At 35.1% G+C, this 13,204-nt stretch overlaps 1 protein-coding gene across 1 annotated transcript in view; it reads left to right on the forward strand.

Moving 5' to 3' along the window:
• The window catches only part of LOC134265870 (uncharacterized), a 63,831-nt gene extending 51,046 nt beyond the window's left edge, over nucleotides 1-12,785 (forward strand). The window contains 2 exon segments of the mRNA XM_062748099.1: nucleotides 2-10,318; nucleotides 12,247-12,785. Coding sequence (XP_062604083.1) covers nucleotides 2-10,318; nucleotides 12,247-12,366 — 10,437 coding nt within the window. The 3' untranslated portion in view covers nucleotides 12,367-12,785.
• Nucleotides 12,786-13,204: the final 419 nt, after the last annotated feature.

Here is a 13,204-nt window from a genome sequence, read left to right on the forward strand (position 1 = left end):
TCTTCAACCACTACTGAAGCAGAAATATGATGAAAACATCAAAGGATTTTTCACCGCCATATACAGATCTTTAGAAAGCAGTGGGATTAAGAATGTTGAACAAAAGATACATGAGTGTTCCAGCAATCTTCATAGTTTGAAGGCTCTTTACAATCATGTGGCAAATAGAGGTGAGCACACAAAGGAAATTGTTGAAAGCATTGTTCAGCGTGGAAAATTCTCTTTCTTATTAAAGGAAAAAGAGTGTGATTTGGCTGTTGAATATAAACAAGATAAAAAAACTCACACCTATTCAAAGGCGTATCTGAATGACTTAAGAAGCAGATCACTTTTGATTATCAACACAGAGGAGAAACAAGGAAAAACAATGACTTCACCAAGCAGGAAAGAGTATCTGCCATCTTTCATTGGGCTGATTGATATTGCATTGAATATATGTGATATGTGTGTACTCCTGAAAGAAGCAGGTCATTTTCAATTTGCAACATTTGACCGTAAAAAGATTAGGAAAGAAGAATTAAGAGACCTTCTTAACCAAATGAAATCAAAGTATGAAGATTGGTGCAGAATTTTAAATGAATGTCGCAGAAAGTATTATCTGATGAATTACATTTATTCAGACCAGCTTCAAATCTTGTATCATTTTTCAAAGTATGGAAAGAACAAAGAATCGGTAATTACGATACTGAAATTCATCAATCCAGATGTGAAAGATGTAGAAAATATTTTGAGTGTATTCAAGAAAGATGTAGAGGACAGCAGCCCAGAGAAAATTCTTAAAGTATTGGGTGAAACTTTAGAGAGCATTTGGACATACCTAATACCAAAGGGTGATAAGATGTTTGATAAAAAGCCAAGAAGCAAACTCTCGGAAATTGTGCAAGCAGGACGGTTATACGTGGCTGCTCTGGAACCAGGCAGTCCTCTTGTTGTGAGAACATTGCTAGCTTTACACTGGAATACAACTCAAAAAGTACCATTGGCAAATAATATTCTTTTATGCAACAGAAACACCTCTTCTGATGAAATTACACTGTTTTTGAATCGATGTATGAAATGCAATATTGACCAACTGTTTTCAATTGCAAATATTGAACTTCTGACTCATGAAACACAAGACCATCTAATTGACAGTTTACGGCTTACAGAAGGAAATAAATCCTTTCATCTTGCATTGTTATGCCGAGGGAGCAGCCACCATCCATTTCTTGAAAAATTTGCAGATTTTGTGATGCGACCAAAACCTATCACTGAGAATGAGTTGCAAGATTTTTTGGGTGAAAAGTACCCAAAAGTAATAACTGTAACATCAGATGTTCCAGGTTTAGGGAAAAGTGAAGAAATTCATAAACTTGCTTTGCAGAAAGACATGGGCAAAGTAACTTTACATATCAGTGGAATATTTAACAGGGAAAATATAGTTGAGCAATTGATGAGGCTTGCAATTAAACCATATCATATCCTGCATATAGATGTTGGTCCAGTTGATGAGCCATCTGAACTTGATTCCTTTTTATTTGAATTGGTTGTTTTAAGATTTGTGTCAGCACGGAAATCTGCCTTTGCCTTACAAACGGACCACATTTGTGTAGAGATAGCAAACTCTGTCAATCAGACTTTGTGCAATTCTTTACCAACTGTGACTTGCTTCAAGCGAAAGAATCTAACATGGGGAAATTACAGTGACATATATGTTTGCCAAGAAGTCAACAGTCCCGTACAAGTTGTTTGTCATTATTTGCAGTTGCTTGATTTAGGACAATTGGATCAAGCAGATGTTTACTTAACAGGAAATGCAAAAGTCAAGCCATTATCTCCCTTAGTGTGCAGAAACCTACTTCAGAAGCATTTCTCAGCATCTGGGGACCTGTCATACACTGTTGTTAATATATTTTTAGGAGTCCTTGCAGATCAGTTAAAGAAATTGTCATCCAGTGTATTTTTTAGAACATCAAATATCCAGCATCAGTCCGTGAAAAGTGAACTTGTTACTGCTCTGAAAAATATGTCTATTGATTTTTCATCAAGATCAATCAATGCATGTAGATCTGCTCAAATTGCGTCAATAGAAGTAATGGATTCATCAAAGCATGTAAAACAAGCTAGTTCCATGACTTGTGCAGAGGTTTTGGCTAAAAGAACAGAAGGAATGATAAGATGGGAGGACAGTAATCATTTGATGGTCCTTTTCCATCACGATTTGCAGACTGTTTCTGCTTTATACAGATGTAAGGACAAAGTGCCAAAACAAATATCAAACCTTTTTGAAAGCCAGTTAAAGAAAAAATTGGAGGATTTTAGCAAACAAGAGGAAAGACAGTTGCAAGCAATCCTACTGAAACTTGTTCAGCATCCATCTGAAATTGATACTGCACTTGGTAAAATTTCAAAACGATATGCACTGACCCCTGACAATTTGTTAAAGATGGTGTTGATCGTGTTGAGATTAAAAGGCCACCAGCCAATTGTGATCATGGGGGAGACAGGTTGTGGAAAGACTTCATTGATCCGGTATCTCTCAGTGGTGTGCCAAATTGATTTTCAAGTCTTGAGTATTCATGCAGGGGTGACAGAAGAGATGATAGTCAAAAAAGTTTTTGAATCTGATTTCAAAGCAAAGACAAACTTCAGAAAAAGCATTTGGTTGTTTTTGGATGAAATAAACACTTGTGATCATCTAGGGCAGATCTGTGACATTGTATGTCATCACAGGTGTAAAGGGACACTTTTATCTCCAAATATGAAAATCCTTGCAGCATGTAATCCATACAGATTAAGATCAGACAGTTCTGTTTTTACGTCTGGACTTCAGGGGAAAATTAAAACAGATCAGTTGTCAAAACTAGTATACAGAGTACATCCTCTTCCAGAAACAATGATTGATTATGTCTGGGACTATGGCAGTTTAAAGAAAGAAGATGAAAAAGCATACATAGAAAGAATGGTCCAGGAAGGATTGAATTTGGGAAAATTAGAGAAATTGCTCGTCAATTTATTAACAATGTCTCAACAATTTGTTCAAAGTGAAGAGGGGAGTGACTGCTGTGTAAGCTTGAGAGATGTTGAAAGATGCAGACGACTTGTTCAGTGGTTTGTAAAAATGCTTAAAATGAAGGATAAAACCCATATATACGAACCCTACAAGATTAATATACAAGCAATTATACTTGCACTAAGTATTTGTTACCACAGCCGCTTTCCTAGTAACGATGTCAGGAAGCAATATAGAGAGAAGGTTGCACAGTGTTGTAGCGAGGTGCCAGACTTGCAATTAAACGGGGAAGGAAAAGTTGAGAAGATTATTATTGATCAGCAAAATGATATCTTAAAGAGAATGGAAATGCCAATGGGCACAGCTAAAAACACAGCCCTTAGAGAAAATGTATTCGTGATTTTGGTTTGCATATTGAATCGTATACCAGTTTTTGTCGTTGGAAAACCTGGATGCAGCAAATCATTGTCAATGCAGCTCATACGAAGTAATCTCAGAGGAAAGGACTCCTCAGATCCATTCTTCAAAGCTTTACCACAGCTGTACTGTGTGTCATTTCAAGGATCAGAATCATCAACATCTGATGGAATTATTAAAGTCTTTGAGAAAGCAAAAAATTATCAAAAGCACAACCAGTCAGATGATGTGATGTCAGTTGTAATTCTTGATGAAATTGGTTTAGCTGAAATTTCTAGATTCAATCCCTTAAAAGTACTTCACAGTCTTTTGGAACCAGAAAATCAAGTTACTCCAGATGTTGCTGTAGTTGGAATTTCAAACTGGGCCCTTGATGCAGCAAAAATGAACAGAGCAATTCATCTGTCCAGACCAGAAATGGATGAAAAGGAGTTGTATGAAACTTCTCTATCAATTACAATGTCCCTAATGAGTCAGCCTGACCCAACACAAGCTACAAAATTTTCAGTCAAGAAAAAGGAAGACAAAGTTACAAAAATGACTGAAGATGTAAAGCAGCTTTTGAATAAGCTATCAATTGCTTATTGTACATACAACAAGAATCAGCAATACAAGAATTTCCATGGGTTGAGAGACTTTTACTCATTGACTAAATACATAGGAAAAGGAATTCTTGATAAGCAAATGGAAGGTATTGATCAAGTAATTCTTGTTGGCCTTTTGAGAAATCTTGGAGGACTTTCATTTGAAATGAGAAGGTCAATGCTATCAGCCTTTGAACAATGCTTACCATCAGAAACTCAAACAGACATTGATGTATTAGAACTAATACAAGACAACCTGGTGGATCAACAAAGCAGACATTTAATGTTGATCACGAATGGTGATGCTGTTCTAAGTGTCCTAGAAGATAAAATCAAAGAAATGGAACGTCAGCATGTGGTTATATTTGGAAGTCAGTTTGAAGAGGATTTAACTGATGATTACAACTACCGCATCTTAAGTCGAATAATACTGTGCATGGAACAAGGTTACATCTTGATTTTAAAAGACTTGGAAAATATATACGGAAGTCTGTATGACATGCTGAACCAAAACTACACTGTTGTTGGAAGCAAGAAAAATTGTAGAGTGGCACTTGGTCCATACAGTAATCCAATGTGTCATGTTCACGAAGACTTCAAATGCATTGTCCTGGTAGAAGAATCAAAATTGGACTACTCAGACCCTCCATTCCTGAATAGATTTGAAAAACAACAATTCAGATTTGAAGACATGATGAATGAAATGGCAATAAACATAAGAAATGGACTTGCAGATTTAATTGCAGATTTCAGCAAAATTGAAGGCTATTCGTTTGAACCTGATGATGTATTTGCAATATCGGGAGAAAATATTTTATCATCCATTGTGCTAAAAGTACAAAAAGAGGAAAATGATGAGGATGAACAGATGATTATTCAAAAATGTCAGATTCATTTGCTCTGGATAACTATGCCAGAAGCTGTATTTCGACTGAAATATTCTGAGCTTTGGAAAACAAAAGCTAACACAGTCAGAAGGCTAGAAAAAGAATACTTGTCATTACCAATACATAGCGGACTTCTTAAGTTTTTAGACCAAATACATGCTTCAACAGAAACAATGTCAAGTGGATCTTTAGTGGCTGTTTTTACTTTCGACACGGATGTCCTCTCCATTCTGAACTCAGAAATTCCAGAGGGAGCAGTTACTGAAAAGTTAGGAAACTTCAAATCAGAAAAGCACTTAAGTCAGAAGATACAGCATTTTTTTGAATCGAATTCATGCCAACTACTTCTTCACTGCAATGTAGTAGAAGATTTTGACCATATTCTTCTAGCAAAATCGACCATAGAAAATTGCAAAAGGAACTCTTCAAAGAAAGTGACAGGGTTAAAGAATGTTTGTATTATTTGTCATTTGGAAAGACAGGAAGATAAGCATAGAACAGTGACTCAAATAAACTTTCTTTCTGACTGGAAACTGGCCATGTTGGACACACTTCGTGAGCCTAGAACACCTTTAACAGAAATGATGAACCTATCTGTTATGGAAGTGTTGGAAAATAGAAGACCCATGACAGGCACCTTAAAAGAGTACATCTTTTGGGCTTTTACAACAATACAGTATGTTGGAACAGGTCACACTGCAGAGAAGATGATGAAAATTGTTTGTAATGTCCAGGAATCGGAGGACACTTTAGCTGCTTTGGAGGAATTGGTATTTTCCAATATTCAAAAAGAAGCTGAGAAACATATTGTGGAATGGCAAAGAGAGGTTGCTTGTGACAAACACGCTCTTTTAAAAGCATCATGCTACATGCATGCTCTGGAACAATACCTCCTAGGTTTAATCAAAAATCCTCTGTGCAAGATTATTTTCAAACTTGAAGAGGCCAATGCACTTCAGAGTATCTTCTTAAAAGATGGTGGCCAATCGGACAGATTTGCTTTGTGGAGAAGTCTAACTTTCAAAGATAGTTTAATGAACATCACAGAAATTCCAGATCAGTCTGGTCCAGAGTGTTACACCTGCAGTTCAGAAAGACTAAATTTGATTCTACCTTTCAGTTTTGTCATCTTGACTAGGATTGAAAAAATAAAAGACGACTTCTTGAACACATTGAAACAGCTAAAGATTTCCTGTGAACTTGACGAAGATGATGAAATTCCTAAAAGTTTGTTCATAGAACTTGTGTCAAAGTACAAAGATATTGTTGAACAGGATTTAATGGAATACAGTGAAGTTGATTATCCTGAGAAATTACCTGAATATCTACATGATTTTTCACTTATGAATACTTCACAAAAGAAGGGACATCTGACTGAAGAAGAGAGAATAGGAGTGATAAAATGGGCACACACACTGTTTGGTGCAAAAGATTTGCAAAATGATTTTCTGTTACAAGTTACACATCTTCATGTTTTACAGTGGGTGTATGGTAGTGTTTTAGATTCAATTGTCCAAGTCATGAGTATTGTGAAAAAGGATACAGATGTTTCTATTGATGAAATTCTTCATGGAATGGAGGAAGCCCCTGAAAATGATCTTGTTGAAGAAGAAACTGCAGATGAATCAGAAAGTCCTATGCTACTAACTGTAGAAATTCCAGCAGAGAACGATTCAGAGTCAGTTGAGATTACCACAGAGGAGGAGAGAGATGTGTTTGTTGATAAACTGTGCAAAATATTTTTACCAACTACAGCACTTTTGGAGAAATTTTCTTCTATTCGGGAATGGCAGTACTTAGTTAGTGGTGTTCTTCCACTTTTTGCAGAAATTTCACTAAACCCTTCATCTCTCCATATGCTGAGATTCTGCAATGATGTAGCTCAGACTATCCTTTCTCTAGATAGTAAAGATGCTGTGCAGGTTTTATCAATATTTGGAAACCATTTGTCTGAAGGTCTAGAACTTGAAAGCAATGAAATGTTCAGATTAATGCTGTCACAAATCAAATTTATGGAGTGTGAAAAGAAGGTAAACATCATCAAACTACAGCGATTGGTATGTTTGTACCTCTCAAGAAGCATTGCAATCAATCCAGAACAGAACATGACTGTTGAATTGCTTCTATCATCCATTGCCGATGAATCTGTGCCTGACAGAAGTCTGAGGTTTCTTTGTCCTGTTTTAGAAATAATCATAGAAGTGGAAAATGAAGAAGACACCATATTTAATTTAATTGAAAATAAGGCTTTGGAACTTGAAGATGGATATTTACATGCTCTGAATAAGTGTATAGAAGCTCAATGCAAAAATGAGGACTCGGATTCAATTCTTTCATCCCAGATGGTGACTATTTTTCAAAATTTGTATGCGTGCAAAGTCAACAAAGAAAGTTTATTAATTATAGGGGGAAGTGCACATGAAATTTTCGAATTGGCTTTTAAAGCTACATCTGTCATAAGAAGTCAAAAGGGATGTTCTTTAAGTCTGGTTGCATCAGTTGCCTATCTTCGGACACTGTTAAATGTGTATGTTAACCTTCTTAAAGAAAATGACATGAATGGAAATGCATTTCCAATTATCACAAAAACTATTAATGCATTAATGGAGACAGGTGATGAAGAAAATTATTTTGGAGCTCAAAGAACACAGTGTATTCTTGTGTATTTACTGAAATGTTTGAATTCAGCAGTAGGACTGAATGATCTTAAAAAATGTTCAAACAGTTTGGAGGAGCACTTACCAGTTTTGAAGACATTAGGATGGAATTCACTCTTTCTGTCAAAGAACATGACATTTCATCCAATATCACAGTATGAAAATGACAACAAAGAATTTGAGCAAGCATTATTACAGATGGAAGAAAGAGAAGAAAAACACATGAAGGAAATTGTTGCAGAAGTGCTGAAAAATTATGAAAAAATGTTTCTGTTTGTTGGCAATCTTTTAAATGCCTTTTACTTGAAAGGTCAACTAGTGGAAATGAGCGACACACAGAAGTCTACCTCAGCAAAAATATTTGAAATGCTTAAGGATGGACTTCCAAAAACTCAATGTCAAGTTGCAAATTTGGTTTTGAAGATTACAGATTTCAAGCATCCATTATTCCATCTTAACACTCAGACAAAAGCACCAGATACACAAATTGTTTCCGTGTTAACTCATTTGTTGGTTTTGATCATCTTCAAAGGAGAAACTGGAAATATATGGCACAGCATGTTGACAGATCCTAGTCACATCAGTTCTAAGTATCTACCAGGAATGGATGTAATCAAGGCTGATGAGTCTTTTGACTGCAATGTTCAACTCTGCACATCTTGTAAAACAAGATTCTTTAGTTCACATGGTATTTGTCCAGAGTGTAATACACCATGGAAGACACATGAACAAAATCCAGAAAAAATCATGAAGAAGAGAAAAATTGGATATGAAAAATCAAGACAAAACATGATTCCAGTTGGAAATCTTTCACCAATAGTGTATCATCTACTGCAATTTTTCATTCATGGCTGTATTGCTTTATCACTCGCTGCTAACTTTTCTGATCCTGAGAGAATTAGAACAGCACTTTCTTTGAAAAAGGAGGAGGAAACAGAAGAAATGTTATCTGAAATTCTGCAAGAGGAGTGGAGATGTATCAAAACGCTGACACAAATGAATGACGAAGAGCAGTGTACATTAATTCATGTAGCTATCTATGATATGTGTATTCTATTTACAAAAAGCAGTGCTCCAAATACTTGCAAAACCAATGAAGATAGGGAACAACTTGAAAAGCATTTCCAGGCAGGTATTCATAAAGTACTAAAAGAGAAATACAAAAGCCTAATGGAAGCTAGAAGATCACTTTGCAAAAAACAAGAAATAGATCTTTCTTCTTTGGAGTGCCAGATATTGGAGGTGTCTGAGATAGAAGGTCCACAAGAAAAAGAATTGATGTTACCAAGACTTTTCCGAATGACATCTCCAGCAATTAAGGATGCACTGAAAGCACAGGTTTTTTCTGAAGAGAACTCAAAAGAGTATCCATTTTTAAGTTTGATTTTGAAGAAAGAAGACAGATTAGATTTGCCAAAATACATTTTGCCAATATTGAGATGGCATCAGTCAACTGTTTCCATTGGAAGTTACAAAATGAAAAAGGTTGATTGTAAAGAAGAAACAATTGAGAAGTTTTTCCGAATGGAAAATGATGAAACAAGAAGGCGCCTTCTGAAGAAAAGGTTTGAGGAATTCAAAGCATCATGGAATGAGTTGTTAACAAAACAAAATGAGCAACTAGAGACCCCATTTCAGGAAAAGGACATTTTATCTTCCAACAGCAAAGTCATCAAATGCATCATCACTGATGAAAACTCTGTGATACAAAAAGTGCTGCTAGAGTTGGTGAAAGTTCATAATTTTTTCATAGATTCCTGTTTGCATCTAGCTTCCACAACTGATGCTCAGTCTCTCAACTTTTTAATGGTTGGTGATGGACAATCTCGAATTAAATCAACTTCATTGTGGGAGCTTTCCTCCAAGGATATCATAACATTCACTTCCTGGGATGATGAAACACTCCTATATTCCGAGTGTAAAGAAGGGGATAAAGGTGATAGAATACTAAGGTATTCACAGTGTAAATCAGATTTTGGAGAAGGAAAAGATCGATGCTATGATCTACAAAAAATAGAGAGTGAGCTAGCACATGGACTAATATTGGGGAAACCATACATCTCTGTACCATCAACATTTCCAAGAATTTTGTTCGTTGATGAATTATTCCAAAATACCATACAGTTGCTTGAAAGTATAAGGAAATCTATCCCCCAGGAAAAGCTTCCACAACATGTTTTAAAAGGAATATTAAAGAAAAAAGACAGTGACAGTTCCCAAATCACTATCCTCATGACAGTTCTTGGAATGTCTTTGTCTCTCTTAAAGAAAACAAAAGGAGATCCAAGTTTACCTCTTACTGAGTATCTTGAAAGTTGGAAAGACATTGCTATATTCCACAAGGGATACAAACGCCTCCTACCAGAGCCAGAGGATGCAGTGAAACTATGTCATGTTGTCAGTCTGTACGTGAAGTTGGAGGAATTAAATGGAGAAACCATTCTTGAAACTTTGGATTTAAAATACAGAGAAGACCTGCCACCGGAAGGAAAAGGAAAACTTGAAACTATTGGAGGTAGTTATGTAGGTCACCTTGAAGTGCTAGCTGAGGCACTGAAGATATTCATTCATAGATGCTTATCAGGGCATGACAATACTATATCCTTAAATCAACAGTTGCTGGATTATATATATGATGAAGAATTCTGGCCCCAGGGAAGCTTAGAAGATGAGAATGTGTCTGTTGGTGGTCACAGGAAGAGACTGTCTGAGATTATCTGCAGCACTCTGTGTGTAAAACATATTTACCACACAGTCAGATTCATACAAGATTTTATTGAGGTAACCATCTAAAAATATACTTTTGAAGTTGTTATTTTCCCAGATACATGTATGAAAATATACATTTTTACATTTAAAACATCAAAACAGAATTCTTACTATCTAATACTAAATTTAGTAAAATCCATTCTCTGATACATGTGAATATACGAGGGTCATTCAAAAAATTTTGTCCTCCCAAGTCCTACATAAAAATTTGAACGTAGATCACTTCAAACACACTTGTTATGGTTCATTGAATTCATTATCAACCACACTGTCCTTGCAGAAAAAGAATTGCTTCAGTTTTTGAAGAATTATATATAGACTACACGGATAGTTTATCATGGGGAAGAAGGTAAATACAACAACAGAAATGAGAAGCTACATAAAAGCCTGTGCTAAACTTAAAAAATCAGCAAAGGAAACATTCGAAGAGGTACACAATATCTATGGAGACAAACAGCTGTTTCAGAACCGTTTTTGAAGATGGGAGAGAAAATGTTAAAGATGATGTAAAAGACAAAAACAGTTAGTAATGCAAAATACTTGCTAAACATCAAATATTTAGTAGAGAAAGAGGGAAGATACACTGTTAAGGACTTAGCTCAAATAGTAGGGATATCAATGGGAGCAGTTAATAAAATTCTTACAATAGATCTCGGTTATAGGAAGATATCTGCAAGGTGGATAATCATTTACTGTGAAAGCAGTCGTGTTTCATGTGCGAAGAAAATAATCAAACTATTCAAAAAGAGGAAAAATCGACTATTTTCAGACTTAGTAACAGGAGATGAAACGTGGGTTCATTATTTTTAGCCGCAGAGAAAGTTTCATAATAAAGTCTGGATGACAAAACATGGAAAGCTTCCAGTGATAGCCAAACGCTGTCAGAGCACAAAGAAGATTCTTTATGCCATTTTCTTTGATGCAATTTCCTATTGAAGAGAGGTATTACTGGAAAGATGTACAAATGTAAAATTTTGCATAAACTTAAGCAACAATACAAAAACAAACGTCCAAAAACTGGTATTAAAGGTCTTTTCTCATGTATTTACCACAAGTCCAAATTACAACAGTGTAAATAAGGGGTTAATGTCATCCCCCATCCTGCTTACTCTCCAGATCTTTCCCCTTGTGACTTTTTTCTCCCCCAAAACTTAAAAGAATTTAGCACGCTATAACCTATGTCATCACTTGGCTCTGCAATTCATCAAACAATATAAGAATTTTCAGTGATTTGCTAAAAAAGTGTATACGTGTGAAAGGAGAGTACTTTGAAGGAATGAAATAAAGAAATGCAAATTATATTATGACCTTATTTTTTTATTCCACTAAGGACAAAACTTTTTGAATGACCCTCGTATATCCTAGCGGACTCAAAATAAAAAGACATCACAAAGTCTGACACCTGTTTTATATTGGAATATTTTACTAGTAAAAGACATTTATAGTAATCTAAAAACAAAGCTTTATGATAAACGTATTAACTGTAACTTTTCAATTGTCAACTTCCCTTACTTATGTACTTATAGACCTTTATCGTGTGCATAGGGAGTTTACATCTCTCAGTTGTGCACCCACCCCCTTTCCAACAAATGATGAACATATCTGATGATTGGGAATGAAGAACATAATAATAACAAGTGTTGTTTTTCCATATCACTCAGTTCTCGTGTATTTACCAATGTTAAGATAAAGTGTGGGAAATGATACCAAAATACCCCCCCCCCCCAAAAGAATTTCATTCCAACATCATTTGGTTGAATTAAAACAACTCTAAAATATCAGTGTATATAAGTCTTGTCTCTACATGGTTCTGTGTGTATTTTATATCGCACAAAAAAACTACAAATGCTTATTTTATTGATTGAACAAAAAAATAATTATACATGTATGTAATGTTCTTGTGAAATTTTTTTATAATATTAAATTAAATGTCGCTGCAGGAAAAGCAAGCAATGGATCATAAGATATTTTCAATGACTGCAACATATCATGCCTCAGAGAATCAAAGCAAGACAGCAACTAAAAAGAAAAATGTTAGAAAAAAGTTTGGGAAAACTTAAAATGACCAGGTAATGCAATAAACTGAATTGTTTGATTTAAAGCTTACATAAGCCAAAGGGTGGATATTAACAAATTCTTCAAAAATTAATGACATTTTTTATTTTTGATGTTTAACATCCTGCATGAGAATTTTTCATTCATACGGAGTCGTCATGAAGACTTCCAGTGGATAGCTGCAAATTTAGACTTCAACTCGGCACTCATGGCCTTGAGCAGTTTAGGATCTTTTTCCTACCAGCACTTAAGTGTTATATGGGACAATGGTTTATCCAGTCTCATCTAATTCCTGCTGTGGGACTCAAACCAGTGATATAAGAATCAACTCCGTATTCTGTGTCTTAGGGCAGATGTGCTAATCACTGTTAAACACAGCATCTTGTGTTTTCTTATCAACAACATTGATAAGTTGTACTATCATAAAATTGTGTTGTGTGAATGATTGTGTATATTTCTATTCTTACAGAATGTGGAAGAAGCACAATATGGATGAAAAAATGACATTTATTATTTTGTCAAAATTTGTTACACCTAACAGTTCCCGTACCTAAACTAAGACTTATATGAAAGAGTGTTTATGATGATATAATGTTGGAAATTGCCAGCATTATTTTTTTATTTCCATTTTTTGACCAATCATGTTTATTATCCTCACCATTTTCATCATGAACAATACCAGTATGGTATTTTAAATGATGAGTTGATTTATACATGTTACATGCATACCTTAATACATCACATATGCCAAGTTTTGTAAATAATTTCCATTTCATGTGCTTATAGAGGTATAGTATTTTTGTAGAATATAGTTCTTTTCTAATGACATTTATTTGTTGTGGA

This window comes from Saccostrea cucullata, unplaced genomic scaffold, assembly GCF_032062105.1.
Source record: "Saccostrea cucullata isolate Sc308-1 unplaced genomic scaffold, CSIRO_AGI_Scuc_v1 ctg157, whole genome shotgun sequence".
NCBI lineage: Eukaryota > Metazoa > Mollusca > Bivalvia > Ostreida > Ostreidae > Saccostrea > Saccostrea cuccullata.